Source organism: Xyrauchen texanus, chromosome 12 (genome assembly GCF_025860055.1).
Source record: "Xyrauchen texanus isolate HMW12.3.18 chromosome 12, RBS_HiC_50CHRs, whole genome shotgun sequence".
Taxonomy (NCBI): Eukaryota; Metazoa; Chordata; class Actinopteri; order Cypriniformes; family Catostomidae; genus Xyrauchen; species Xyrauchen texanus.
This window is the reverse complement of record NC_068287.1, coordinates 26,854,069-26,881,178: the sequence shown is the minus strand read 5'-3', so window position 1 is coordinate 26,881,178 and position 27,110 is coordinate 26,854,069. Positions and strand designations below refer to the sequence as shown.

Below are 27,110 nucleotides of genomic sequence, written 5' to 3'. Positions count from 1 at the left end.
CAGATGCATTTCTCTAGCCTACTACCCCTCCCTCCCTTACTCTCTTTCGCTCTGTCTAACTCTCTCCATCTTTTTCTCCCTTTCCTCTCCTCCCTTACTCTCTCTCTCTCTCTCTCTCTCTCTCTCTCTCTCTCTCTCTCTCTCTCTCTCAAACACAGTCTAACATTAACAAAGCAAGAGAGCAGAGAGAAGGAGAGAGAGATGAACAGAAAGTGATAGAGACACTGAGCAAGTGTGGACCACTTTTACGATTCATTCATCTACCAGGTGGGTTTTCATAGTTGTAGTCAGAAAAAGAGTAAAAAGAGAATATCAGATTGACAGCTATTTTATCTGAAAGACCCAATTGATTTAGGAAAATGAATCAGAAATGGATTTGTATTGTAGTTAAATGTGAAAAGGTTCCTACAGCGCTCACTACAATGTATTGCTGACTTGACCTTTGACATTTTTGAATTTGTCCGAATTTCATGTAATGCCATTATAGACAAGATTTAAATAAGTTAAACATCTATTTTGTGTTTATTTAGCATTTAGAGTCCTACAAAGTAAAATTTAATAAATATGTGCAAAACTTTTTCTATACTTCTGTATGCATGACAGCATTATTTTATTTGAAGCAAGCCTTGTTAATGGACAACTGAGTCTTTGAATATTTCATATTATTTTGTAAGTATGTCATCTTCATGTTATATATATATATATATATATATATATATATATATATGGATGGATGGATGGATGGATGGATAGATAGATAGATAGATAGATAGATAGATAGATAGATAGATAGATAGATAGATAGATAGATAGATAGATAGATAGATAGATAGATAGATAGATAGATAGATAGATAGATAGATAGATAGATAGATAGATAGATAGATAGATAGATAATATTAATATTTAACTGTCATTTTCTGGACATGTCTGAACTCAGAACTAAAATTATTTCTGGGTGCATATGTCATGTATTGTACAGGAAGTCATTTTGGCATTGTTAGTTTGAATTGTAAATGCAACTGAAGTATGGTGTAAAGCAGCATAAAGCTCATCCTCTGCTGTGTTCACCTTGTTTCCCTAAATATCAGTGTTTCTGCTTCTGTATATCTCCATATTTTTCCTTCTGTTTACCAGTTCTGGACATCCACCACCACCCTCTGCTTTTAAGGGCCATGTCTTACTCTCAAAGTACATGCAAATATAATCAAATAGTTGTTGTTAGTTGAGGATAATCTATATTATTAATGATAACAGCCTCGTTTCTATATCCGTTAGTAGTTTTACATTCTATCAGTGGCCACATTGGTATTTTGTCTAACTATAACAATATTTATTTCTTTAGCTTAACAGTGCTCTATAAATGATGTGCAGGTGCTGGCTATATTTGTGATGTAAATACACTTGCATTTTAGTTGGTGCCTCCATTTTTGTATATTTTGTTTTGCTTTTTATTCAGAGTTTGCGGTAAAAAATGTAGATTGTGTGCCTTATCTCTTTTGTTGTGCAGTGCATCTATAATTATCTCTTTGTTTTGTGGGAGCATCTCTGTGTTGTGTAGTGTGCGTGAGTCTCTCTGTTTTTATTTTGTTAAAATTAGTTGACAGTATTACTCTCTCCAGTCATGCGTGTGTGTACAACAATGTCAGACTAGATATTCTGTGCTTCTTAATTACTCGCTGTGTGTGTCTGTGTTGGATTAATGTGCGTGTACATGTGAAAGAAATACAGAGAAATAGAGTGGAAGATTAAAATACAATAGCCACCAATACTTCAGATAATGTGTCTTTTTTATCTGTATATTCTCATCAACACAATCAGATTGTCTACTTACTATGCTTCATTACAAAGCTCTATTATACATCATGAAGTCATGATAATGCAACACTGAGAAGGAGACACAAAATAAGCCTAATGAATGTGAGATCTATTTAAATAGGCAACTGAATTTTAATATTTTATTTAATCACTCTCTCTCTCTCTTCATTCAGGGTTGGAGAAGTCTGGATGATAGAAGGAGAGGTTCATTGTCTTCTTACAGGTGACTTTTGATGTATGAGAATCTGACCATGCTGAATTTACAAAACAGCTCCAGCTGGACTGGCCCAAACAACTGGTACCATCCACCTGACACCATCACCCCACAACATACGGGTGTGTGTGAATATAAATAATTTATAATATTATCTATTTTAACCTACAGTACCTTTCTCCAAATCTTCTATACTGATTATACATGCATTAATTATGACCGCATAATAATTGAGAGACTATTTGGAATATTTGTACTTTCAAAAATAAAAGTCACACTGCAGAATTATGGTGACCAGTCAAAAGACCTAAAATATAAAATTTTCCTTCTTACATCAATATAAATTTGAACTTAAAATCTAGATTTTATAAACCCTTTTACATGTTATAAGTATACTACCCATATGCACCTCTCTCTGTCTGTGTGTGTGTGTGTGTGTGTGTGTGTGTGTGTGTGTGTGTGTGTGTGTGTGTGTGTATGTGTGAGCGTGTATTTATCACTTTGTGGGGACCAAATGTCCCCATAAGGATAGTAAAACCCGAAATGTTTGACCTTGTGGGGACATTTTGTCGGTCCCCATGAGGAAAACAGCTTATAAATCATACTAAATTATGTTTTTTGAAAATTTTAAAATGCAGAAAGTTTTCTGTGAGGGTTAGGTTTAGGGGTAGGGTTAGGTTTAGGGGATAGAATATAAAGTTTGTACTGTATAAAAACCATTATGTCTATGGAAAGTCCCCATAAAACATGGAAACACAACGTGTGTGTGTGTGTGTGTGTGTGTGTGTGTGTGTGTGTGTGTGTGTGTGTGTGTGTGTGTGTGTGTGTGTGTGTGTGTGTGTGTGTGTGTGTGTGAAGTCAGCTTTGAGTTGAACCAGCAATTCTTATACTCGACTGAGCACAAACAGAGGGTGCCAATAGCTACACCATCAGCCACACATGTACACCCACACCCATTTATAAACATGGCAGTATCTGGCCTTGACATCCTCCGTTTTACTACAGGAAGGCAGTGCTAAAATGAGTAGACATTAGACACAGAATTACACAGTTGCTGCTTATTCACACGTACACAAATAAGGTCAAACTGTCAAACACAAGATGCTGCAGTACACTAGTCCTATGCAGTCTTCAAAGAGAGAGCTCTGTGTATGTAATAATCCACACAAATGCACACATGAATGCAGACACTTGCAAGTGCTTCAAAAGTTTCTTTATGCTCTTCTTTGTTTGCCTCTCAGATGGCTGTGTGGAAGATCTGAATGTGCAGATGGCCAGGGCAGGGGAAGGAGTGGTGCAGGGAGAGAGGGATGAGGTGGAGGATTCTCAGCTACACCTCCAGCTGAAAAGAAAGCTGCAGAGGAACCGCACCAGCTTCACCCAGGAGCAGATAGATGCCCTGGAGAAAGGTGTGACTCAGAGCTCTGGCTCAAACTGAGCACTGAAAAAATGAAAAGCAGCGCTTCAGAAAATACTAAACCAGCACACTTAAAATCAACTTAATACATTTATGTTTGAGATGAGATCATAATCATATTGAATAAAGTCCAAGTAAAATTCAATGCATTCATTAAAATGTGATATGATTACATTGGTATGAAATGATAAAATGAATTCAGACTTCTAACGGATTGTGTTCACTTAACATAATTTTTAATGCTTGCTCAATTTACTTAATTAAACTAAATTAATCCAACATATTTCTTTAGCATTTGGATTTAACTTAATTTCTTTGTGTACAATCCATATATGTTTACTTAATCCAGTTGTGTTAGAACAATGTGAAGAATATATGTTGTATCAAAGTTTTGTTAGCAAAAGCAAAGACTGAGGGCTCATCAGCATTGAGGCTGATTGAGGATCAGTGTAAACCCTCAGCAGCACCATCTTTGTTAAAGAAAACAAAAAGATATATATATATATACTAATATATATGTATTGTTGCTAGCTTGTAGCAAGCTACAAAGTTCAATTGAGTTATTTGGACAAATCAAATTGAATTGAGTTGAACTCAATTCCTTTGGGTTTATTGAACACAAAATATTTGCTTAAAGCCTACATTTACATTTAATATTAAGGAAACTTTTTAATTTTTTAGTGGAACTGATGTCCACAATTGAATTACTTAAAACCAACCAAATATTTTTTTTTTTTCAGTGAGGTTTATCAATGTTGAAATAGTAACATTTTACTATAAGGTTCTATTTCACAAGTTCACTGGTTCATTTAGTCCTGGAGTGCATTAAGGTAATCTGATTTGGCATGCTGTCCATAACAGAGGGGATCGAGCATAGGACTGGTCTATCTAAAGCAAGAAATAGAAAGACAGTTTTGAAATTATATTTAGAATAGGAAATTATAAAGAATAAAGGTGAGATAGGGAGGTGCAGCCACTTATCTTTGGGATATGATTGGCTGGCCTAAACTCCTGCTGAACTTACATTTAGAACTTTGTATTTTGTACATTATCTTGGCTAATGTACATAAAAATACATTATAAATATACTTTAAACAGTATTATAAACATACTTATTATATAATATTATATATTATATAATATACTAATATTGCATCATTGTTAGTTCATAATAATTCACCCAAAAATGACAATTATGTCATTGTTTACTCACCATTGAGACCTTTCTTCTGTGGAACATAAAAGATGATGTTAGGCAGAATGTTAGTGAGGAACAGCGTCAGTCACTATTTAATTTCATTATATGGAAAAAAGAGCAGTGTCAACATTCTACAACATTTCTCCCCTTGTGTTCCATGTAAGAAAGAAAGTCATACAGGTTTAGAACAAAATGGGTGATTAAATGGTAACAGCATGTGAATTTTGGCCATTGTTTTCTAAGTACTGCTATTATTTAACTTATGTGTTATGAACGTGTGGAATGCAGGAGTAGGCAGACAGGTGGTTTGGATCCAATTGCAGTTTTATTAAATAATAATAGAAGGAACACAAAACACTGGAACAAATAAAAGGTCCACAATGGGAAAATGAAATTAACACACGAACACGAAACATCCACGAAGGGCAAGGCTATCCTCGAACGAACGAACGAACGAACGAACAAACAAACAAACAAACAAACAAACAAACAAACAAACAAACAAACAAACAAACAAACATGGGAACAAGAGCGGGCATAAAACATTGGAAAACATGAAACATCACATACAACGATCGACGAGGGAAAGGAAAACAAACAGGGTTTAAATACACGAGGTGATGGAACTAAACGATAAACAGGTGAAAACAATGAGTGAGTGCTGGCAGGTGGTGAGGGCAAGGAAAGATGGGAAGTGTAGTTTTCTTAGACAAGGACTGGTGAAAACACGGGCCGGACAACAAGGAAACGTGACATGGAGTGTGACGTGCTGAGTGAAACAGAAAACACGGGGCAACAAGGGATCGTGACATTATGTGAACACATAAACAACTTTTTTATTGTATGCAATTTTTCCTACTTTTTATACAGTATTTGTATGTGCCGGGTCTCTCTAGTGAATGTGCTTCTGCATCCCACCCTATCCTGTTCTTTCCTATTTTACTCTCTTGTCCTCTAAACTGTCCTTAGTCTTTGTCCTCTTTAAAATGTGTAACTCAAAAAAGTATTTCTGTCTGTTTTTAAGATTTATGCATTTCAGATGAATGACAAATTTTCACCAAATTGAATTAAGTAATCTTTAAAAGGTGTACATATTAATTCAGAATAAACGTTAAGTATTTAATTAAAATGAATTTGGAGTATCAGCTTTTAAAAACGTTATTTTTTCAAAAATAAAATTTTGAATTGAACAGTAACACTTTACAGTAAGGTTCCGTTTTAGTGAAATTAGTAAACAACAAAATTATACAGGTCTGTTAATATGAACTAACAATGTACAATACAGCATTTATTAATCTTGGTTTAGTTAATTTCAACATAAATTTTTAAAATCTAAAGTTGTTAACATTAATTAATGCAATATTAACTAACATAGACTAACAATGAACAATTAAAACATTATCAAAGATTAATAAATGCTTTAAAGAATATATATTGTTAATTGTTAGTTCATGATAATTAATGTAACCTTATTGTAAAGTGTTACCAATTGAACTAATTGCATTAGCAGCAAGTTCAGCATATATAAATGAATCAAGCCAGGCATCATTTTTTGAGTGTAAATGTTTGGTCTTCTAATATATCACCCATCTATTTTCCAGAGTTCGAAAGGACACATTACCCAGATGTCTTTGCAAGGGAGAGACTAGCAGCAAAGATTGATCTTCCAGAAGCCAGAATTCAGGTAATGATTTGCTTGTGATGGACTGTAATTCTTTTCTTTTAGATTTTGGTAAGTGTTATAGCTGCAGTGCCTTTAAACAATAAATTAATAAACTGTCCATAATGCACTGACCCATATGCAACCTTGGGTGATTGACAGGTATGGTTCTCCAATCGGAGAGCTAAGTGGAGGAGGGAGGAAAAGTTGAGAAACCAGAAGAGATCAGGCAGCACCAGCTCCTGTTCTCAGACACACACTCCCCTAAACACGTCCTTTAACTCTCCTGTATATCATCATAGTAACAACTCAGGTACATTTCTGATGATTTATTTAACACTTTTTAAAAAAGTCTGCATTACTGGTAAAAAATGAATCTGTGTAGTTTAAAATGGTGGTTTTTTTTTCACTTTGTACTGTTGCATCTTTTTTCACATTCCTCTTTTTCTATCTTCATCTGTTCTCTCCTCATGAAAGGCTCAATGCACAGTCGGAGTGATTCCTCTCTCTCAAGCTATGGCTCTCTGTCTGTCTTCTCCAGTATGCAGGTATACACTCAAGCAATAGGAAAGATGCATGACTTAATCCAAATAATAAAATCTTACATCTGTCAGGGATGCAAACTCGTGAGAGGCAAAAAGTTTAGAAAGTCATGGCATGTGTTCCACATGTATATTTTCAGTTGATTTATTTGTTGTATTTAAAGAGTTTTTTTTAAGTGTTTAAGCTTAAAGTAACCCTTTCAAGTGGAAATTTGTACCAAACAATTTGGGCAAATTAGCTTCAGAAAAGGTGAATTTAGCTGAAAGGTGAGTAGTTTTCATCCCTGATCTGTGCTTACTACATGTAAAGCACAATATGGGAGGAGCAATGTGTGAGGGGGCAAATGTTTGTGAAAAATATAAAAAAGGGGTCCCTGCAAATACTGAGGTCATGTGATTTGTATTAAAAAATGTGGCATCAACTTAAATCTTAAACATCTTAAAATAACAGGACAGCAGTTTTTGAGAAGGGAGCTATCAACTAAATGTTCCTATCTTTTTAATGTTATATTCTCAATTTTACACGCTGTGAAATTTAAAACAAAAGCAATATTTTGAAGAGAAACATTGTTTGGGCCCTAAAGCATTGGAAAATAGCAATTAATACATTTTCTGAGGTATATTTATGTTCTTGCCCTTTTAAGAGTTAAACTACAGTTTGCTACTTAATCGAAAACAATAAAATGTCGTCCTTTTATCATGGTATAGTTCTTTTTCACGGTTAGCATCTGCACATGACAATGTTTTTATGTTAATTAAAAAGTAATGTGTTCTCAAACAAAACAGCATTAAAAGATTTTGTTTCTTTAAAGAATAAAAAATTTGTGCCTTCAAAAATAGTCAAGTCAGGTAAATGTATTTGTATAGCGCTTTTCACAACACATATCTTTTCAAAGCAGCTTTACAGGAAATCATGCATTAACAGAAAATGAAACCATAATATCTATAAAGTCATAGTTATCTATACATTTCTTAGCAGAAATTCACATTAATGCATTGTCCTTTGTTAGTTGGCTGTTGAAGGCTTTTGTTGGCAATTAAATTGTAGTCTATGTATTCCATATCAAGAGTGTAGACCATCAATAGACAAAGGTGATGCAGGCAAAGATTAATGAGATGCACCACAGTTCATCCTGCTGGTCATTTCGGCGGGGTCCATCCTAAATCCAAGGTTCAGGCAGTGGCATATGAAGTATACCATGTCTTACAGTTGAAGTTGGCGTCAGTTCATCCTCTGAAGTCAATGGACTGAAGTGATGTCTAGCTGGCACCATGATTGGATGGTTTGTCATGATAAATGTTTCTGGTTCTGGCAGACCTAACTAAATCAGCCTAATTGTAAGTTGAAGGATAAATTAGGTGTATGCCTGGCTAAACAGAATGAGTCTTTAGTCTAGACTTAAACTGAGTGAGTGTGTCTGCATTCCGAACAGTGTTAGGGAGACTATTCCATACTTTGGGAGCCAAGTATGAAAAGGATCTACCTCCTTTTGTGGATTTTGATATTGTTTATTATTAATAAGCCAGAATTTTGTGATTGTAATGAACGTGACAGAATATAGTGTGTCAGAATGTTACTTAAGTGCTGTCGAGCTAGATCATTCAAAGCTTTGGATGTAGTTAACAGAATTATAAAATGAATATGAAATTTAACAGCTAGCCAACGCAACGACGATAGAATGGGGCTAATATGATCATATTTCTTGTTACTAGTCAGCATTCTAGCAGCTGAATTTGTAAACAATTTGTAAACAATTGAAATGTATTGATTGAACTTACTGGACATCCTCTCAGTAATGCATTACAAGGTCATGAATGCATGAAATAGTTTTTCAGCATTGGCAACATCGGCAACTTGTGAATTCTGTTCTACAAACATTGGAAATTTTATTGTCAAATGACAGATTGGCATCAAATATAACACCTTATTTCTTCGCTGTAGAAGACTACTTAACAGTACATCCATCAAGAGTTCAATTATATTTTAGCTGCTTATTTTTAGAGGTTTTTGGTCCAAACATTAGTACCTCTGTTTTGTCAGAATTGAATTGAAGGACATTTTTGGCCTTTCAATCTTTGATTTGATACACTCATTGATCATTGATATACTCTGCTGATATGGAGATTTGTGAATTTTCGTTAGGTTTATTGGCATTATTGGCATAACAGTGGAAGCTTATTTCATGATTCCTGACAATATCTCCCAGGGGAAGCATGTATAAGGTGAAAAGCAGAGGTCCTAAAACTGATTCCTCTGGCGATTTTTTTCAGCATTTTCTCATTCACTCTTCATGTAATTTACTGAAACAGTTCATTAAAACCTGTTGCATCCTCATTGTAACTTCAATGTTAAAACACACTACTGAATGCAAAACACATGTTCTCACTAACTGCATGCTCTCTTTTATTGTAATGCTAAAAACAAATTAATTTTGGTGTAAGTGACATTCTCTTTTACCTGTTTATTGTAATTCTTACAATCAGTTTGGGTGAAAAACACATATTCTGACTACTTGTATGTTCTCATTCAAAACAGTTACTGTCACATTTTGCCTCCTCACTGTGACATCAATGTTTTTTATAATTAACATTTTATATATATATATATATATATACACACACACACACACACACACACAAAATCAACATTTTAACCCCACAACCCCAAAAACTCCACTCTCATATAGATCACCGAGTGTAGTAACCCCCCTCACAATCCACTCTGACCAGCAGAAAAAGGATTTACCAATACTCAATCTTGTGGTCTGCCATATGCTTGAGGCAACATTTTAATAAATGTCAGATTTAAACATTCTGAACACTTTTGTCCACACCAAGTGTGTGGCAGGGCGGAGGGCGGGGCTGGGTGGTGATTCTACACACCCGGTCCCTTATTAGGCTAATCAAGCCTCCGAGAGGGATAAGGGCCAACTGCGGAAGATGGTGCGGGAGAGAGAGATCGTTTACGGGCATGTCAGTCATGTGTGTGTGTTTTTGTGCTTGGAGCAAATTCTCCTGTGTTACCTGTCCCAAAGTGTGGAGTTTTGCTCTAAGGTCAAGAACGTATTGAATTAGATTTTTACTATCCGAAGGTGCTTCCTCCCAAGCTTCCCGTAAACAATCTCTCTCTCCCGAGAGATCAAATTGCTTGAAATAAGAGAGGGGGACATCTACACAGCGAGATTGTAGCAGGTAGTTAAATTTTGGAATACAATTCATTTTAATAACATTAACCTCCCCAATCATTGATAAATGTAATGAAGCCCACGTGTACACATCGCTCGAATACCTTTTTATTAAAGGGTCAAAATTAACACTAACTAAATCAGACAAATTTGCTGGGAATAAAATCCTCAAATACTTAATGCCCTGTTTGGGCCACTGGAAGGCGCTTGGCTGGAAAGCCATTACTGGACAGTATGCTGTCAGAGCCAAAGCTTCGGATTAGACCAATTGACTTTGTATCCTGAGAACTTGGAAAAGGAATTAATAATTATGTGGAGGCAAGGCATATATCAAGTAGGGTCAGAGACAAATAATAAAATATAATCTGCATAAAGAAGAAGCTTATGCGCCACGCCTCCCGCCGTCACCCCTGGAAAATCCTCCTCCTTTCTTATCAGTGGCTGCTAATGATTCAGGGGAAGTTTTCCATTCTTTAATGATTCCGTATAAACTTCTAACAAAAGTGGAGCCAATTCTGTAGCATAAGATCTAAAAAGTCAGCTGGAAAACCTCCTGCCTGGAGCCTTTCTTGTAGGTAAGGACTTAATTACCTCGTGAAGCACCTCCAAGGTTAACTCAGAATCAAGACAATTTGTTTGCTCAGTCATCAATTTTGGGAGTTCTAATGGTTCCGCAAAATTGATAATATCTTCATCAGTAGACGAAGATGTGGAACTATAAAGATCAAGATAGATCTCTTTAAAGGCATTATTAATATCAATGGCCAAGGTAAAAATGACACCACCAGCAGATTTCACTGAGGGAATGAGGGGCTGCTTTATATATCTAGCAAAAAGCTTCCCTGCTTTGTCCTCCAACTCAAAGTGTAACTGTCTTGCCCTGAATAACCAAAAACTCCACTTTCCACGACAAAATTGTATTATATCTGTATTTCAATAGTGTTAATTCTCTGAGGCCATCAGATGACATTCGGCACTTCAGCTCTGCCTCTGCACTTTTAATATTCCCATCCAACTCCATGAGTTCTCGTGCTATGGATTTTTTTGATATATGAGGCATCCTGTAAGAACCGCCTTAAGTGCCTCCCAAGAAGATACTGAAGACCAGTTGGTCTCCATATAAACATTGATTTCCATCTTTAACATTTGTTGGAAACAAGATGTTTCCAATTGAGCAACCCACTACAGAATAAATTAGGGATCTTATGGACTTATGAAAAAATGTATAGACCCTATAATTCAAATGTCACCAAATATCTGCAAAACCAAGATTTTCACACATCCTGTGAAGCGTCAATGCTGCTATAGGGGGCTCACATGCTTTTGCTTCACTATGATCAAGGACTGAGTCCATTAATAGATTAAAGTCTCCTCCCAATATTATATCATGAGAGGTTGCAGAAGCTTGTAACATCCCTTCAAGATATATAAAAAAGCCCTGATCATCAGCTTTAGGTGCGTGAATATCAGCCAAAATCAACCTTTGCCCCTGAATTTCTGCTAAAACAATAATTACTCCCTAATTTATCTTTAATCTGTTTGAGACATTTGAATTGTAGATGTTTACTTATCAATGTAATGACTCCCCTGCACTTACCTGAGCCAGCATTAAAGAAAACATGTCCATCCCATATCTTCCCAAATGTATAACCCACTCATATTAACATTTGACATTTTGATATAATACAGAATAATAATTGTGTATCAAAAGTATGATTATACAGAACAAATTCCAACATTAGGGCAACAATCAAAACCCAAACTTCCCCCAGAACCAATCAAGCAGAAAAACGAAAAACGCACACATTAACCCCGCACATGACAGTGCAAACCGGCGTCAATCACTCTAAACTCAAAAGGTCCATTTATGCCTACTTTGCCATCAGATTGCTCAAGTCCAGAGCACCTGCACAAATTTTGTATGGCAAAATTACATAACAGAAAATACTTTGGAAAACAAACCCCAGCCAATAGGCAGAATAAACACAAAGAACGTGTAGATTCATTCACAAAACTGTCTCGAAGGTATGATCACCAATAAAAAATATTCCAACCATTCTAAAGTCGTTCAGTTTCCTCGGACATTCAAACAAGTGTTCAGTGAGCCGGCTGTATATGAGTGCAGCAGATGACATAATAATTCCAATGTCTCATGAAAATAATCCACAAAACAAACTCCAGCCAACAGGAGGCATAAGCACAAGGAACAAACAAATTCATCCACAACTGTCCTGAAGCAGTGTTTTATTCCACAAAACAAACTTCAGCCTCTAGGTGGAACCAGCACAAAAAGAAACAAAAAAAGAGTCAAATTTACTCGGAGGCTGCATAAAAAAAATACACCATGACTTACTCAGACCGTCAACTTCACAAAGACATCCTTTGTGTGGGCATGTAAATATTTTGCGGGCATCCCCAGCATCCACTCTCAATCTGGCCAAGAACCTCAGTGCAAAAGCGATCCTTTGTCAATGCAAAAGTTTCTTGAAGGAGAAGTGTTATTCCAAACAAACTCCAGCTGCTAGGCAGAACCAACACATACAGAAACAAAAATGGCACCAATCTTCCTCAGAAAATTGAGTGTATGTTCAGCGAGTCAATCCACACACTTGAGACACATCAAATTGTATTGTATTTATGAAGGACAGTGCATGTTTAGGACATGTAAATACTTTGCGGCCATCCTTCATGTCTATTCTCAGTTTGGCTGGAAACATCAATGCAAAAGTGATCTTCCATTGATGCAAGAGTTTCTCACAGTCCTTAATTTATCACGTTTCTCTCTTGTTGAATTTGCAAAGTCCGGGAACAAGAAAGTATTGTGTTTCTTCCAAGAAAGTTGTCTGATAACTCCAGATAATCGATCCATTTCTCAACATCTGCCACTCTTGAAACCAACTCAGAGAATTTTGTTTCCATCACCGTAATCGATCGACGTATTACTCCGAGATCCTCCAAGTCAGCAACAACCTTCGTCAGCATCACAAACATGTTGTACAGTTGACGCTGGATTTCTTCTCCCGCCAGTCCATCCTAATGGAGTCTGCAGGCCTGTCAGAGGTTTCAGCTTGAGAACGTAAGTGTCTTTTAATGTCTCCAGAGTCCGAGGATTTTGACTTTTTTGCCATGTTTACCTCAAAGAACAAATAGGTTACTGGATGTATCAAATCTCACCGGATTCTAACATGAAAATAATTTTTAAAAAAATAGCAAAGTGCGCAGAGCTTGTCACTCACACGAAGCACTAGAAGAGCTTACATAATACAGCCGCAATCAGGTGATAAGAGCAAGTCTGCTCCTCGCGTGGCGTCACGTGACCGGCACTCCATACTTAACTTTTGTTTGATTTGACAATTCCTCTTTTACACAAAAAGTGGTAGTGGTCTGATAAATAGGACACTAACACTAACTAAACCATGCTAATGCAAGTCCACCAATACCAACATAATTCTCCAGCCTATTCAAGCGAATGTCGTGATCTATCAAGTCAAAGGCAGCACTAAGATCTAAAAGCACTAGAAGAGAAATACAGCCGCAATCAGGTGATAAGAGCAAGTCATTTGTAACTCTGACAAGTGCAGTCTCTGTACTATGGGTCCTAAATCCTGACTGAAATTCTTTATATATTCCATTTCTCTGTAGAAATTAACATAGTTTGGAAGAACACTACCTTTTCTAATATTTTCGGCATAAATGGTAGATTTGAAATTGTTCTGTAATTAGCCAATTCTCTAGGCTCAAGCTGTGGCTACTTAATAAGCAGTTTGACAACTGCCATTTTAAAGTTTCTTGGGACATGTCCTAAGGATAGCAAGGAGTTAATATTAAGAAGAGTTTCTGAGATTACAAGGAATACCTCTTTTAACAGCTTAGTCGGTATTGGATCTAACATACATGTTGTGGCTTTTGCTTTTTTGATAAGTTTTGTTAGCTCTTCATGACCTATGCTCATGAGCAAAATTATGAGACACAGTTTTCTGAGGTTTTGTGACAGTTGATTGCATAGTTCCATTTGTATTACTGATTATTTCAATTTTATCAGTAAAGAAATTCATGAAGTCATTACTATTGTGCCAGTCAATGCTTTATTCCTAACCAATTTAGCCACAGTACTGAATAAACACCTAGAATTGTTGTGGTTATTTATGCTATAATATGCTGGCCTGGCAGCATTTAGTACTGTCTGTAGCAACAGACTTTTTGGCTTCCTGAGTATGTGAGACAATTCTGGAAGATTATTAGTGAACCTATCTTTACTGGTTGAATGCCAGCATGGTGTAGCTTTAGTGACATTACTTGATCGCAACGAACAATAGACGAGGTAATGATCTGAGATGTCATCGCTCCGCGGTTGAATTTCTATAGTATCAACATCAACTCCATATGACAGAATTAAATCTAGTATATGATTATGGTGATGAGTTGGTCCTGTCACATTTTGTCTGACTCCAAGAGAGTTCAGAATATTGATAAATACTTATCCCAGTGTGTCATTTTCATTATTTACGTGAAAGTTGAAGTCACCAACAATTAAAGCTCTATCTATATTAACTACTAGATCTGAAACCAGATTAAGGTCAGGGTGATCTATATACTGTAGCAAAGGCAAAAGACAACAAAGATTTTTTATTTATATCTGACAGTGACATATTAAGCATTATTAGTTCAAAAGACTTAAACTTATATCCTGTCCTCTGAGTAAAACCAAAAACTTTACTGTAAATTGTAGCAACACCTCCTCCTCGACTCTTCAAGGCTCATGTTTATAACAATAACCTGGGGGAGTAGATTCATTTAAACTAATACATTCATCTGGTTTAAGCCAGGTTTCAGTCAAACAGTGTGCATCCAAACTGCGAACTGTAATAATTTCATTAACAATTATTGCTTTGGTAGAAAGAGATGTTTAATAGCCCTACCTTTATATGATGTTTATCTTCAATTTGTTTTTAGTTTTTTCAAGTTTGACCTTTTCTAAATGATTTAGTGAGAGTTCTGTTTTTGGTAATTCGGGGAACAGACACAGTCTCTGTGTGATATCTAGTTGATACAGTCTCTATGTGTTGTAGTTTATGTGACCTGTGTGACATCTCATGGCAGCTAGCAGACGTTTGGATTAACCAGTTTGTCTGCTTCCTGACCCAGTTAGTCAAATACTATCATTATTAAGATTATGAGCCAAATTACTAGAGAGGAGAGTGGTACCTTCCCTGGTGGAATGGAGTCCATCTCTCTTTAGCAGGTCAGGTCTATCCCAAAAACTCTTCCAATTGTCTATAAATCCTATTCTCCAGACACCACTCAGACATCCAGCCATTCAGTGACACTAATCTACTGTAAACCTTGTCACCACGACGAGCAGGGAGGGGGCCAGAGCATATTACTGTAACTCTCATTCTTTCGATGAGAAACGCGAGTCCAACCATCACCCCTGGTGAGACAAAACCGCGACTCATCAGTGAAGAGCACTTTTTGCCAGTCCTGTCTGGTCCAGCGAAAGTGGGTTTGTGCCCATAAGCAATGTTGTTGCTGGTGAAGTCTGGATTCCTTAATGCCGACCCGCTGTTTACAAACACGCCAGCGGAGCCCTTTGTCGGGCAGTCCGGCCGCAGAAACGGAGATGGAAAAGGGGAAAAGAGCTGGCATTCTAATCAGAGTAAGACGTCACGTAAATCGACCCCTGCTTCCCAGTATAATACTGGCAAATGTTCAGTCTCTGGACAACAAGCTCTGCGAACTGAGAGCGTGGCTCTCTTACCAACGAGAGATGAGGGACTGCAGTGCAGAAACTTGGATGTCTGCGGAGATTCCAGACTCAACAATCTAACCTGTGGGGTTCTCCGTGCACCGAGTGGACAGAGCGAAAGACCTCTCAGGTAAAAGCAGAGGTGGTGGTGTATGTTTTATGATCAACAAATCATGGTGTGATCAGAGGAACGTACATTTTATCAAGTCTTTCTGCTCTCCTGATTTGGAATTTCTCATGCTTCTGTGTCGACCATTCTGGCTACCAAGGGAATTCACAGCGGTCTTTATCACAGTTGTGTACATTCCCCCACAAGCCGACACAGACCAGGCACTCAAGGAACTGTACGGAAGTATAAGTGAGCAGGAAACCACGCACCCTGAGGCCGTGTTCATTGTTACCGGGGAGTTTAACGAAGCCAATTTTAAAACAATCGCACCAAAATACCACCAACACATCAGCTTCAACACGCAAGGGGACCTGGTTTGGACCATTGCTATTCTCCTTTCCAAGATGGCTACAAATCCCTCCCCCACCCACCATTTGGCAAATCAGACCACTCTTCCATTCTGCTTCTGCCCGCTTACAGGCAGAAACTGAAACAGGAAGCACCCACCCTCAGAACAATCCAGTGCTGGTCGGACCAATCAGACTCAATGCTACAAGACTGTTTTGATCACTCGGACTGGGAGATGTTCCGGTCTGCCTCTGATGACGACATCGAGGTTTATGCTGATAGCGTAACGTGTTTCATCAGGAAGTGCTTAGAGGATGTTGTTCCGACCAAAACAATACGGATCTACCCCAACCAGAAACCATGGGTTAACAGCAATGTTCGCACTGCACTTACTGCGCGGACCTCTGCTTTTAATTCTGTGAATGCGTAAGAGCATAAACAAGCCAGTTATGCCCACAGAGCAGACAAATGCCAGTACAGACACAAATTTGAAGGACAGTTCAACGCCACTGACTCTAGAAGTATGTGGCAGGGAATTAACATCATAACAGACTACAAAGGGAATAAAAACTCCACTGTGAATACCGCTGCCTCTCTCCCGGATGAGCTTAATCCATTTTATGCTCCTTTCGAGGAAAATAACACCGCCTCGCAGAGAGAGTACTCACGGCCGACGCTACAGAGGATGGTTCAATGTGTAAAGCCGCGGGTCCAGACGGCATTCCGCGCCGCGTCATCAGAACATGCGCAAACCAACTGGCTGGTGTTTTTACGGACATTTTCCAACCTGTCCATCTCCTTGTCTGTAGTCCCCACATGCTTCAAAATGTCCGCCATTGTGCCTGTACAAAAGCAATCAAAAATATCTTGTTTAAATGACTGGCATCCTGTTGCTCTGACCCCCATCATCAGCAAATGCTTTGAGAGGCTAATTAGAGATCACATCTGCTCTGTGCTGCCCACCTCACTGGACCCATTGCAGTTTTCCTACCGCAACAACCACTACAGATGATGCCATTGCATCTACAATACACACTGCTCTCTCCCACCTGGAAAAAAGGAACACATATGTGAGTGCTGTTTGTAGACTACAGCTAAGCATTCAACACCATAGTGCCCTCCAAGCTTGATGTGAAACTCTTGGCTCTTGGCTTAAACAGCTCGCTGTGCAGCTGGATCTTGGACTTCCTGTCAGGCAGACGTCAGGTGGCTAGAATGGGCAGTAACATCTCCTCATCACTGATCCTCAATACTGGAGCCCCGCAGGGCTGTGTTCTCAGCCCACACATGTATTCTCTATACACACATGACTGTGTGGCAACACGTAGCTCCAATGCCGTGATTAATTTTGCTGATGATACGACGGTGGTAGGTCTGATCACTGACAATGATGAAACATGCTGGTGTCAGGAGCACAGCCTCTCCCTCAAGGTCAGTAAGACCAAGGAGCTTGTAGTGGACTTCAGGATGAAAGACAGAGTACACAGCCCCATCACCATTAATGGAGCACTGGCAGAGAGAGTCAGCAGCTTCAAGTTCCCTGGTGTCCACATCACTGAGTCCTTCCACACTAAGGCCGTTGTAAAGAAGGCTCACCAGCGCCTCTTCTTCCTGAGACAGCTGAGGAAGTTTGGAATGAACCACCACATCCTCACACGGTTCTACACCAGCACTGTAGAGAGCATCCTGACTGGCTGCATCACCACCTGGTAAGGCAATAGCACCACCCACAACCGCAAAGCCCTGGAAAGGGTGGTGCGATCAGCCAAACACATCATCGGAGGTGAGCTTCCCTCCCTCCAGGACATCTATACCAGGCGGTGTGTAAAAAAAGCTTGGAGGATCATCAGAGACTCCAGCCACCCGAGCCATGGGCTGCTCTCACTGCTACCATAAGGCAGGCGGTATCGCAGCATCAGGACCCGCACCAGCTGACTACATGACAGCTTCTTACCCCAAGCAATCAGACTTTTGAACACTTGATCTCTCACAATCAATATACATCAGCACTGCACTTTATTAATCTTATATCTCACAATGGACTGTCATAATTATATTCTCCACAATACAACTACTGTATATATATATATTTTTTTTTTATATTCTTTTTATTTTTATTGAATGTGCATTCTATTTTGTGTGTATTGTTTACTGTACATTGTATATTAGTATTGTGTTGTGTAATTATGTGTACATTTGATATGTAAATTGTGTTGTTTAAATATGTTGTTTACTGTAAACTGGTATATGTCTTGTCACTGTCATGACTGCTATGTTGCTCGGAACTGCACACAAGACTTTCACCCACTTTTGCACTTGTGTATATGGTCGTGTGACAATAAAGTGATTTGATTTGATTTTGATTAAGGACCTGCCTTACAACAGGCCCACAAGCCCTCAGTCCAGCCTCTCTCAGCCTATTGCGGACAGTCTGAGCACTGATGGAGGGATTGTGCTTTCCGGGTGTAACTCAGGCAGTTAATGTTGCCATCCTGTACCAGTCCCGCAGGTGTGATATTCGGATGTACCAATTCTGTGCAGGTGTTGTTACACATTGTTTGCCACTGCGAGAATGATCAGCTGTACTTCTTGTCTGCCTGTAGCGCTGTCTTAGGCATCTCACAGTCAAGACATTACAATTGATTGCCCTGACCACATCTGCAGTCCTCATGCCTCCATGCAGCATGCCTAGGGCATGTTCACGCAGATGAGCAGGGACCCAGGGAATCTTTCTTTTGGTGTTTTTCAGAGTCAGTAGAAAGGTCTATTTAGTGTCCTAAGTTTGTATAACTGTGACCTAAATTGCCTACCGTCTGTAAGCTAATAGTGTCTTAATGACTGTTCCACAGGTGAATGTTAATTAATTGTTTATGGTTCGTTGAACAAGCATGGAAAATATTGTTTAAACCCTTTACGATAAAGAGCTGTAAAGTTATTTGTATTTTTACAAAATTATCTTTAAAATACAGTGTCTTGAAAAAGGGATGTTTCTTTTTGCAGTGTTTAGTATGAATTAACCCCTTCACAAACCCAGTTGGGAAGGGGGTTTATTTATAAAGAGAGTGCTTGTTACTTTATGGTAAATTAATGAATGCAGGCGGTTGTGTAAAATGATGGGGATCCCATTCTTACAGGGAGGGCCATAAGAATGTGTTTGGCAAATTAATAGCAAGCTCTCTAAATAACGAGGACTTGTGAAGAGAGAGACGTTATGTCTAGGTTGTAAAACCTTGAGAATGTATTTTGAGAATACCATCCTGCTGCAAAACATATATCTTGTAAAGACACACCATTCGTCCATGCTCATGAGGAGGCTATGCCTCTAGTTGAGTGTGCTTTAACACCAACTGGGCAAATCTTACTCACAAACCAGGGCAATAGAACCAACGATCCAGTGAGAAAGTCTTTGCTTTGAGATAGACATTCCTTTCGTCCATCCTCTGATCAGACAATGTGAACTGGCGGATGTGCTCAACGTATGCGCGTCTGGGTTTGATGGTGGCTTTGAAAGACCGGGGCCAAACTCCAGACATGAATTGTCAATTGATAGAACATGTAAGACACCGACCTGTTTTACTGAGGCCAGAGTCAGCAGTAGTGCTGTCTTAATGGAGACTATGCGCAAATCAACAAAGTTGCAAACAATGGCTCGAAGGGGGGCCCTGCGAGCGCTTTTAGGACCAAAGTTGGCTCCCAAGTCGGGACTGTAGCCTGCCAAGGTGGATTTAATCATCTTGCTCCTCTAAGGAATTTTATGATTAAACCACATTTGCCTGTAGTGGTGCCGCCTTCAGGTGCATGATACCCAGATATAGTCGCCACATAAACTTTAAGCATTGACCGAGTGAGTCCTGCATCTAATCGCTCTTGAAGAAATATGAGAATTTAATCTATGGGCCATTTTACTAATGGGCTAATTAGTGAACCCATTCCATTTTTGTGCATAGAGGCATCTCGTGGATGGCGCTCTGGCCTGTAAAATGATGTTCATAGCTGAATGCGTCAGTTCTGACACTTTGGCATGCTCCGTTCAAAGGCCACGTTTGTAGGCTTCGTAGCTCTAGCTGGGAATGCGAAACTGTGCCTTGTATTTTAGAAAGAAGATCTTTCTTCAGCTGTATTTCCCATGAAGCCTTTCCACTATTTCTACCATCTCCAGAAACCAGGACTGATTGTGCCATTTTGGAGCAATTAACAGAACTGTTTCCATGTCCTCTTGGACTTTACTGATGACAGAATGGAGGCGCACCGGGGGAAGCACATACTTGCGTTTCGCTAGCCATACGTTGGCCAGCATGGCATGGCAACACAAATACGCCACTACTGTACGAACAGTAGTGGGTGGTTTTAGGTGGTTGACTTGTCTTTCTGACTTTCTGAAACTTGAACCTGCATAACAGCCTGTTGCTAGAAGGCTGGCACTGTCCATAGTTCTAAAGCAGCCAGACAGTGGCGATATACCGTGATGCACATGAAAATGAAATTACTTCAGTCAGGGGAGGACTGGCCATAGGGAGAACCGGGACCTTTCCCAGTGGGCAACTAATAATAACCAATCACTGAGGTCATTCAAAACACAGATACACTTATCAATGGGGTAAGTGCCGCATTGATACATTTTGAGTCAGAGACAGAATTAAATGATGGACTTTAAATTGATACACATTTCCCTCAAATGAGAATCTAAAAAGCCGCCTATAATGCGGCGCAATTGGTACATGAAGTAAGCATCCTTCAGATCTATTGATGCAAATCAGTCCTGAGAATGGGAGATGTTTCCGAGTTCAAATTTTGAATGAGCATGTAGCAATCGTTCAATTCAAGCATCTCAGAACTAGAATGGGACGAAGCCCGCTGTTCTTGAGGAAATAAGGCTGTAAATCCTGCTGTGTGTGTCGCAGTCTGTGCACGCAACACCGACATATCGTGTTGTCAGACCACAGATTGTGCTCGATCATTGTAAAAAACATCATCTCGCAGAGCGGGACAGCAAGCTTATTAATTCATATGAAACAACCTCTCTCGTGTTCTTTGTGAGGAGATTGTGTATTTCGGCTCGTAACACCGGCGCATCTTCGAACAAAACCGTGGAAGATAGAACAACATTGAAAAGGGGCAAATTGGATCATAGAATCGTGTTTTATAGCACCCAGTCGGAATGCCAGTAAGAGCTTGCCACGCGTACGTGTAATGGGACAGAGGGCAATCTGGCATGTTCATAACATGATATAAAGTGTCGCTCACCATTGAGAAGCGGTTGCACATAATGTGAGGATTTGAACTGGGTAAGCTCTTTATTGAAAAAAGTGTGAGTGTCTCGTGCATGTGCAACGAGCGCTGTAATATTTTTTGCAATCTTTGTAATTAATTACAAGATATAATATGCCGCTAACCATTGGGAAGTGGTTGTGCAAAATATGTGTTTTGAATTGGGAAAACCCTTTATTTAAAAAGTGTGAGTGTCTCGTGCGAGTGTTGTACTCTTTTTCCAATCTTTGTATGTCCACACATAATATAATGCACCATTTACCATTGGGAGGTGATTGTGCATAATGTGTGTGCTTTGGAGTTGAAAAGCCCTTTTTGAAAAAGTGTGAGTGTCTCATACGAGCACTGTACTCTTTTTGCAACCTTTGTATGTTCATACACGATTTATTGGCGCACTCACCATTATGGAAGTGGTTGTGTAAAATGTGCAAACCTTATTGAATGTGATTAATGTGAGCCACAGAAAACAACATTTTGAAAAGCATTTTGAACAACAATATTCCTTTCACGACAAACAGCAGTGGGAAAGAGTGGAACAGTATTGTGTGTCTGGAGCGCTTTGTTGAGCTTTGGGGGCTGAATGTATGAGACTATATATATTTATATATCTATATACACTCACCGAAAGGATTATTAGGAACACCATACTAATACTGTGTTTGACCCCCTTTCGCCTTCAGAACTGCCTTAATTCTACGTGGCCTTGATTCAACAAGGTGCTGAAAGCATTCTTTAGAAATGTTGGCCCATATTGATAGGATAGCATCTTGCAGTTGATGGAGATTTGTGGGATGCACATCCAGGGCACGAAGCTCCCGTTCCACCACATCCCAAAGATGCTCTATTGGGTTGAGATCTGGTGACTGTGGGGGCCATTTTAGTACAGTTAACTCATTGTCATGTTCAAGAAACCAATTTGAAATGATTCAAGCTTTGTAACATGGTGCATTATCCTGCTGGAAGTAGCCATCAGAGGATGGGTACATGGTGGCCATAAAGGGATGGACATAGTCAGACACAATGCTCAGGGAGGCCATGGCCCAATTGGCACTAAGGGGACTAAAGTGTGCCAAGAAAACATCCCCCACACCATTACACCACCACCACCAGCCTGCACAGTGGTAACAAGGCATGATGGATCCATGTTCTCATTCTGTTTACGCCAAATTCTGACTCTACCATCTGAATGTCTCAACAGAAATCGAGACTCATTAGACCAGGCAACATTTTTCGAGTCTTCAACTGTCCAATTTTGGTGAGCTCTTTAGCCTCTTTTTCCTATTTGTAGTGGAGATGAGTGGTACCCGGTGGGGTCTTCTGCTGTTGTAGCCCATCCGCCTCAAGGTTGTGCGTGTTGTGGCTTCACAAATGCTTTGCTGCATACCTCGGTTGTAACGAGTGGTTATTTCAAGCAAAGTTGGCCCATTCTCCTCTGACCTCTAACATCAACAAGGCATTTTCGCCCACAGGACTGCTGCATACTGGATGCTTTTCCCTTTTCACACCATTCTTTGTAAACCCTAGAAATGGTTGTGCGTGAAAATCCCAGTAACTGAGCAGATTGTGAAATACTCAGACCGGCCTGTCTGGCACCAACAACCATGCCACGCTCAAAATTGCTTAAATCACCTTTCTTTCCCATTCTGACATTCAGTTTGGAGTTCAGGAGATTGTCTTGACCAGGACCACACCCCTAAATGCATTGAAGCAACTGCCATGTGATTGGTTGATTAGATAATTGCATTAATGAGAAATTGAACAGGTGTTCCTAATAATCCTTTAGGTGAGTGTATATGCACACAACAACATACAACATAACAATATACAATATACAATTGCTTATAAGGATACACAAATCAGGATGCTGAAGCAGGTTCACCAGCGAAGCATCAAGCGGCAAGGTGGAGTGATGCTCACCGAAACACTGCAAGGGAGTGGAGAGAGTACTCTTGTTGCCGTGAAGATCCCGCTCGCTGACTCATGTAGTCGACGAGAAGCAGTAGATGGCTTCTAGATGAGAGATGAATCGCTGTCTTGAAGAAAAATTCTGAGGAATGGTGTTTGCGCACCTGCTTTTATAGCGAACAGCTTTGCGCATAAAAGGCCGGGACTCAAACACCATAGCCAATATTAGAATATTGAAGTTATTGTAGAGAAGTTTCAAATAGGTTGTGTGGAAGTACACTCCCCCATATGAATTAGCTAGTGTTAATTTCGTCAGACGAGACGAGACTAAATATGTTCGTCAATGACCTTTTTTTCCATGACTAAGACGAGACGATGACGAGACTGCACCAATGTCCAAAAACGCTGACTAAGACTAAATTAACATGCATTATTGTTGACGAAAAAAGACGAGACTAAAATGTTTTGCTTAAAATCAAAACGAAGATAAAATCTATCTTCATTTTCGTCAACAATCGTCTCGACTTTTTCATCATGAGATAGAATATTCAGCTGTTACTGAGCCTTCAAAATATTCAGAATGAGTTCGGCTGTTGCTCAAGTGACGGTTACAGGTCTCATACTCCTGTTGCTGCCAGCCTGTGGATGCAACACGAAACTACATGGAGCAAGAACACAACAACAATGACATTGACAAAAAGTCAGAGTGTGTCATTATAACTGACGGGAAGCACTGCGGACAAAAAATATCGGGAAAAACACCACCAACCTTAAGCTGACATCTAACACGCGACGAGCTCGACGACATGCTAGGTAGAAGGAAGAGGCTCGATATTTGGTCGCATTTTACTTACAATGACATTGACAAAAAGTCAGAGTGTGTCATTATAACTGACGGGAAGCACTGCGGACAAAAAATATCGGGAAAAACACCACCAACCTTAAGCTGACATCTAAAGGGTACACTCTGAATAGAAAAATGAGACAAAAGGCAACCAAAAACAGCTTTAAAAACCTTTGTAATTTGTCAGTCTGAGTCTGTTGGGCCCCAGCTTTTGAACTGTGTTGGTTCAAAATAAAATAATCTAAAGAACAAGTTCATCATTTGTGAATGTGTCTCTTAAATCAGAAAACCAGACACTTTTAACAAAGTGAATTCAACAAAAATCATTCAACAAGTGTATTTTGTCAGGTAATTATGACATTTAACCAATATTTGAGATGTGTTAAACACTATTTGACTGAAATGGTTATCTCAGAATTAATCTCAGAAATAATTTATTTTAAAAAAGACAAATGTTTTGACTTACACTTGACTAAGATATATTGAGTTTTCTTTTGACTAAAATGACGAGACTTTTAGTCGACTAAAACTTGACTAAGATACCTTAAATTCTCTTTTGACTAAAACTAGACTAAAATGACGAGACTTTTAGTCGACTAAAACTTGACTAACAAAAAAAGATATGTGAATGACTAAATATGACTAAAACTAACAAGGACATTTGGCACAAGACTAAGACTAAGACTAAATTAAAAATAGGTGACAAAATTAACACTAGAATTAGCAAACGCAATGTCAAGTGTACTGAGTCGTAAGGGAACGGTCAACGCATTTAGAGTGTTATGACCGTAAATCACCATTTACGGAAGCCTAACAAATGAATGGAAAGTGCCGGAAACTGACACCAACCTGTCACAAAATCGTCCATGACTTCTTTTAAAAACAGGCGTTTTATCATTGTAAACTCCACGCAAGATTAGCAGACAAGCAGTCAATAAATTAAGTGATGAACTGTTTCCTCACAAAAGCAGTTTATTCAGTGTAAAGTTTTGCTAAACTTGTAGGGTTAACATTGGTAGAGGCGTTCTAGTAAAACTGTTGAGACCCTCAGAGGTTTTCTGACGAGTTTAAGTATAATGGTTTAATAGCTCCCTCTAGAGGCTTTTGTTGAAAAGATTGTGCTTGCTGTAGTTTCTAATAATATACACATGTCGCAGGCTAACAGAAGTTTGGTCTAGTTATCTTGACAAACAAAGACAAATATCACATGAAATAATGACCTCTCTGGTAAACTAATGCCCTCATTTCTGTCCTGTATTAATGACACACCCAGTAATTGTAAATGTGAGTTGGTGAGCTTGGACTGTGGCACATAAGTACCGATGAGTAATGTTTTACAATTGTGTGGTAATTTTTACCACACCTTAGTTTTTAACAAAACAAAGACAAAAGCAGAAAGTTCATGAATTTTGATTCTATAAATGTAATTAATTATTTTCCCCCTTTTCTTTTCTTCTCCTCTAGTCTTTGCCCTCTCAGTCTACTCCAACGTATTCCTGCATGTTACCTCCTTCTCCCTCTGCCCTGCCCCCTCTTTCTCGTAAATTTGACTCCTCATCCTACACTCCTCCCCATCTTCCGCCACCTCCCACGGCCAGCGCAAACACAGGTGAGTGCAGTTTGCACACATTCCACCCACACACTGCATGTCAATAATGTTTGGCACAAAAACAGTTTTTCTTTTGTGTTAGAAGCTGTTTGTGGTGCCACGTGTGAAGAATGTGATGATAAGCCCCCTCTGTCTCTTTCAGGATTCTTTACTGGTGTGTCCGCAGTGGGGCAGTCTGCAGTCCAAGGCAGCGATCAGGAGTTGGGACATGGTCTAAGTCAGTACTGGACGAGACTGCAGTAAACAGCACAACTTATCATTATCAGACAACCAGCAGAGCTTCGAACAGCACAATTCAACCGTCAGTCAGCTGCTGGCCAACTCACCAGACAACCGTATTTATTTAGACGATTTACACAATCAGGGAAGCAGTCTATGGAAGCCATAATCCTGTATAAAAAAGACTGCTGTGGACCTCACAAACCTGCACAAAAGGAAGAGAAAATGAAGTAGGCCTCCTGCATTTTGCCCTGCACATTAATAGAGGCAAAGGTTGTTAAAGAATAGGCCAACACCCTGCCTCATGTAGCTAAAAAGTAGTTGTTTAATTAATGTGCAGCTAAAATCAATGTGGAAATCTACATGTGACCAGCATGAGGGTGTTTTAAAACTCTATATGTAGATATCAGATATTGATGATATGGAACATTTGGGGAGTCTGGTATGAATCTATTTGAAATATCCAAGGACGTGAACCAGCCAATGATAATATAGCACTGACACAGAACAAACAGAGACAATCAAGCTTAAACTTGAGCTAAGCTGTGACAATCAATGAAGTACACAGTATAGCTAATAATGATAAAAACTGAACATTATTTTGATTTTAGCCACTGACAATAAAAGTGCGTCATTGCGAAAGGCTGCTGAGACAATCATACAGTACATATGACCAATCAAGTGTATTATACTGAAGTTAAGCTACTGTAAATTGTTTAATGGACATTACTGTGATTTTAATTATGGCTTTATTTCACCACTCTGTAAAATTCCTAGTTTTTCTTTTCTGTCAGATGCCATGACCCTGAATTTCACTATTGTGTGTGTGTGTGTGTGTGTGTGTGTGTGTGTGTGTGTGTGTGTGTGTGTGTGTGTGTGTGTGTGTGTGCGTGTGCGTGCATGTGAAAGAGAAAGATAGAGTCAGAGAGAAAGAGCAAGTGATAATGTTATAGTATTTCTCATTAGAATAGTGAACATTTTAGTGTAAACCCTTTTGTGAAATAACTCAACATTGAATAAAAATATTA

At 39.0% G+C, this 27,110-nt stretch overlaps 1 protein-coding gene across 1 annotated transcript; it reads left to right on the top strand.

Moving 5' to 3' along the window:
- Positions 1–219: 219 nt before the first annotated feature.
- Positions 220–27,110, top strand: LOC127652932 (paired box protein Pax-6-like). Its single transcript, XM_052139389.1, has 8 exons — positions 220–267; positions 1,992–2,154; positions 3,274–3,441; positions 6,249–6,331; positions 6,470–6,620; positions 6,785–6,855; positions 25,719–25,863; positions 26,006–27,110. Exons 2-8 carry the CDS (start codon positions 2,052–2,054, stop codon positions 26,104–26,106), a joined length of 822 nt encoding a protein of 273 aa, XP_051995349.1. The 5' UTR covers positions 220–267; positions 1,992–2,051; the 3' UTR covers positions 26,107–27,110.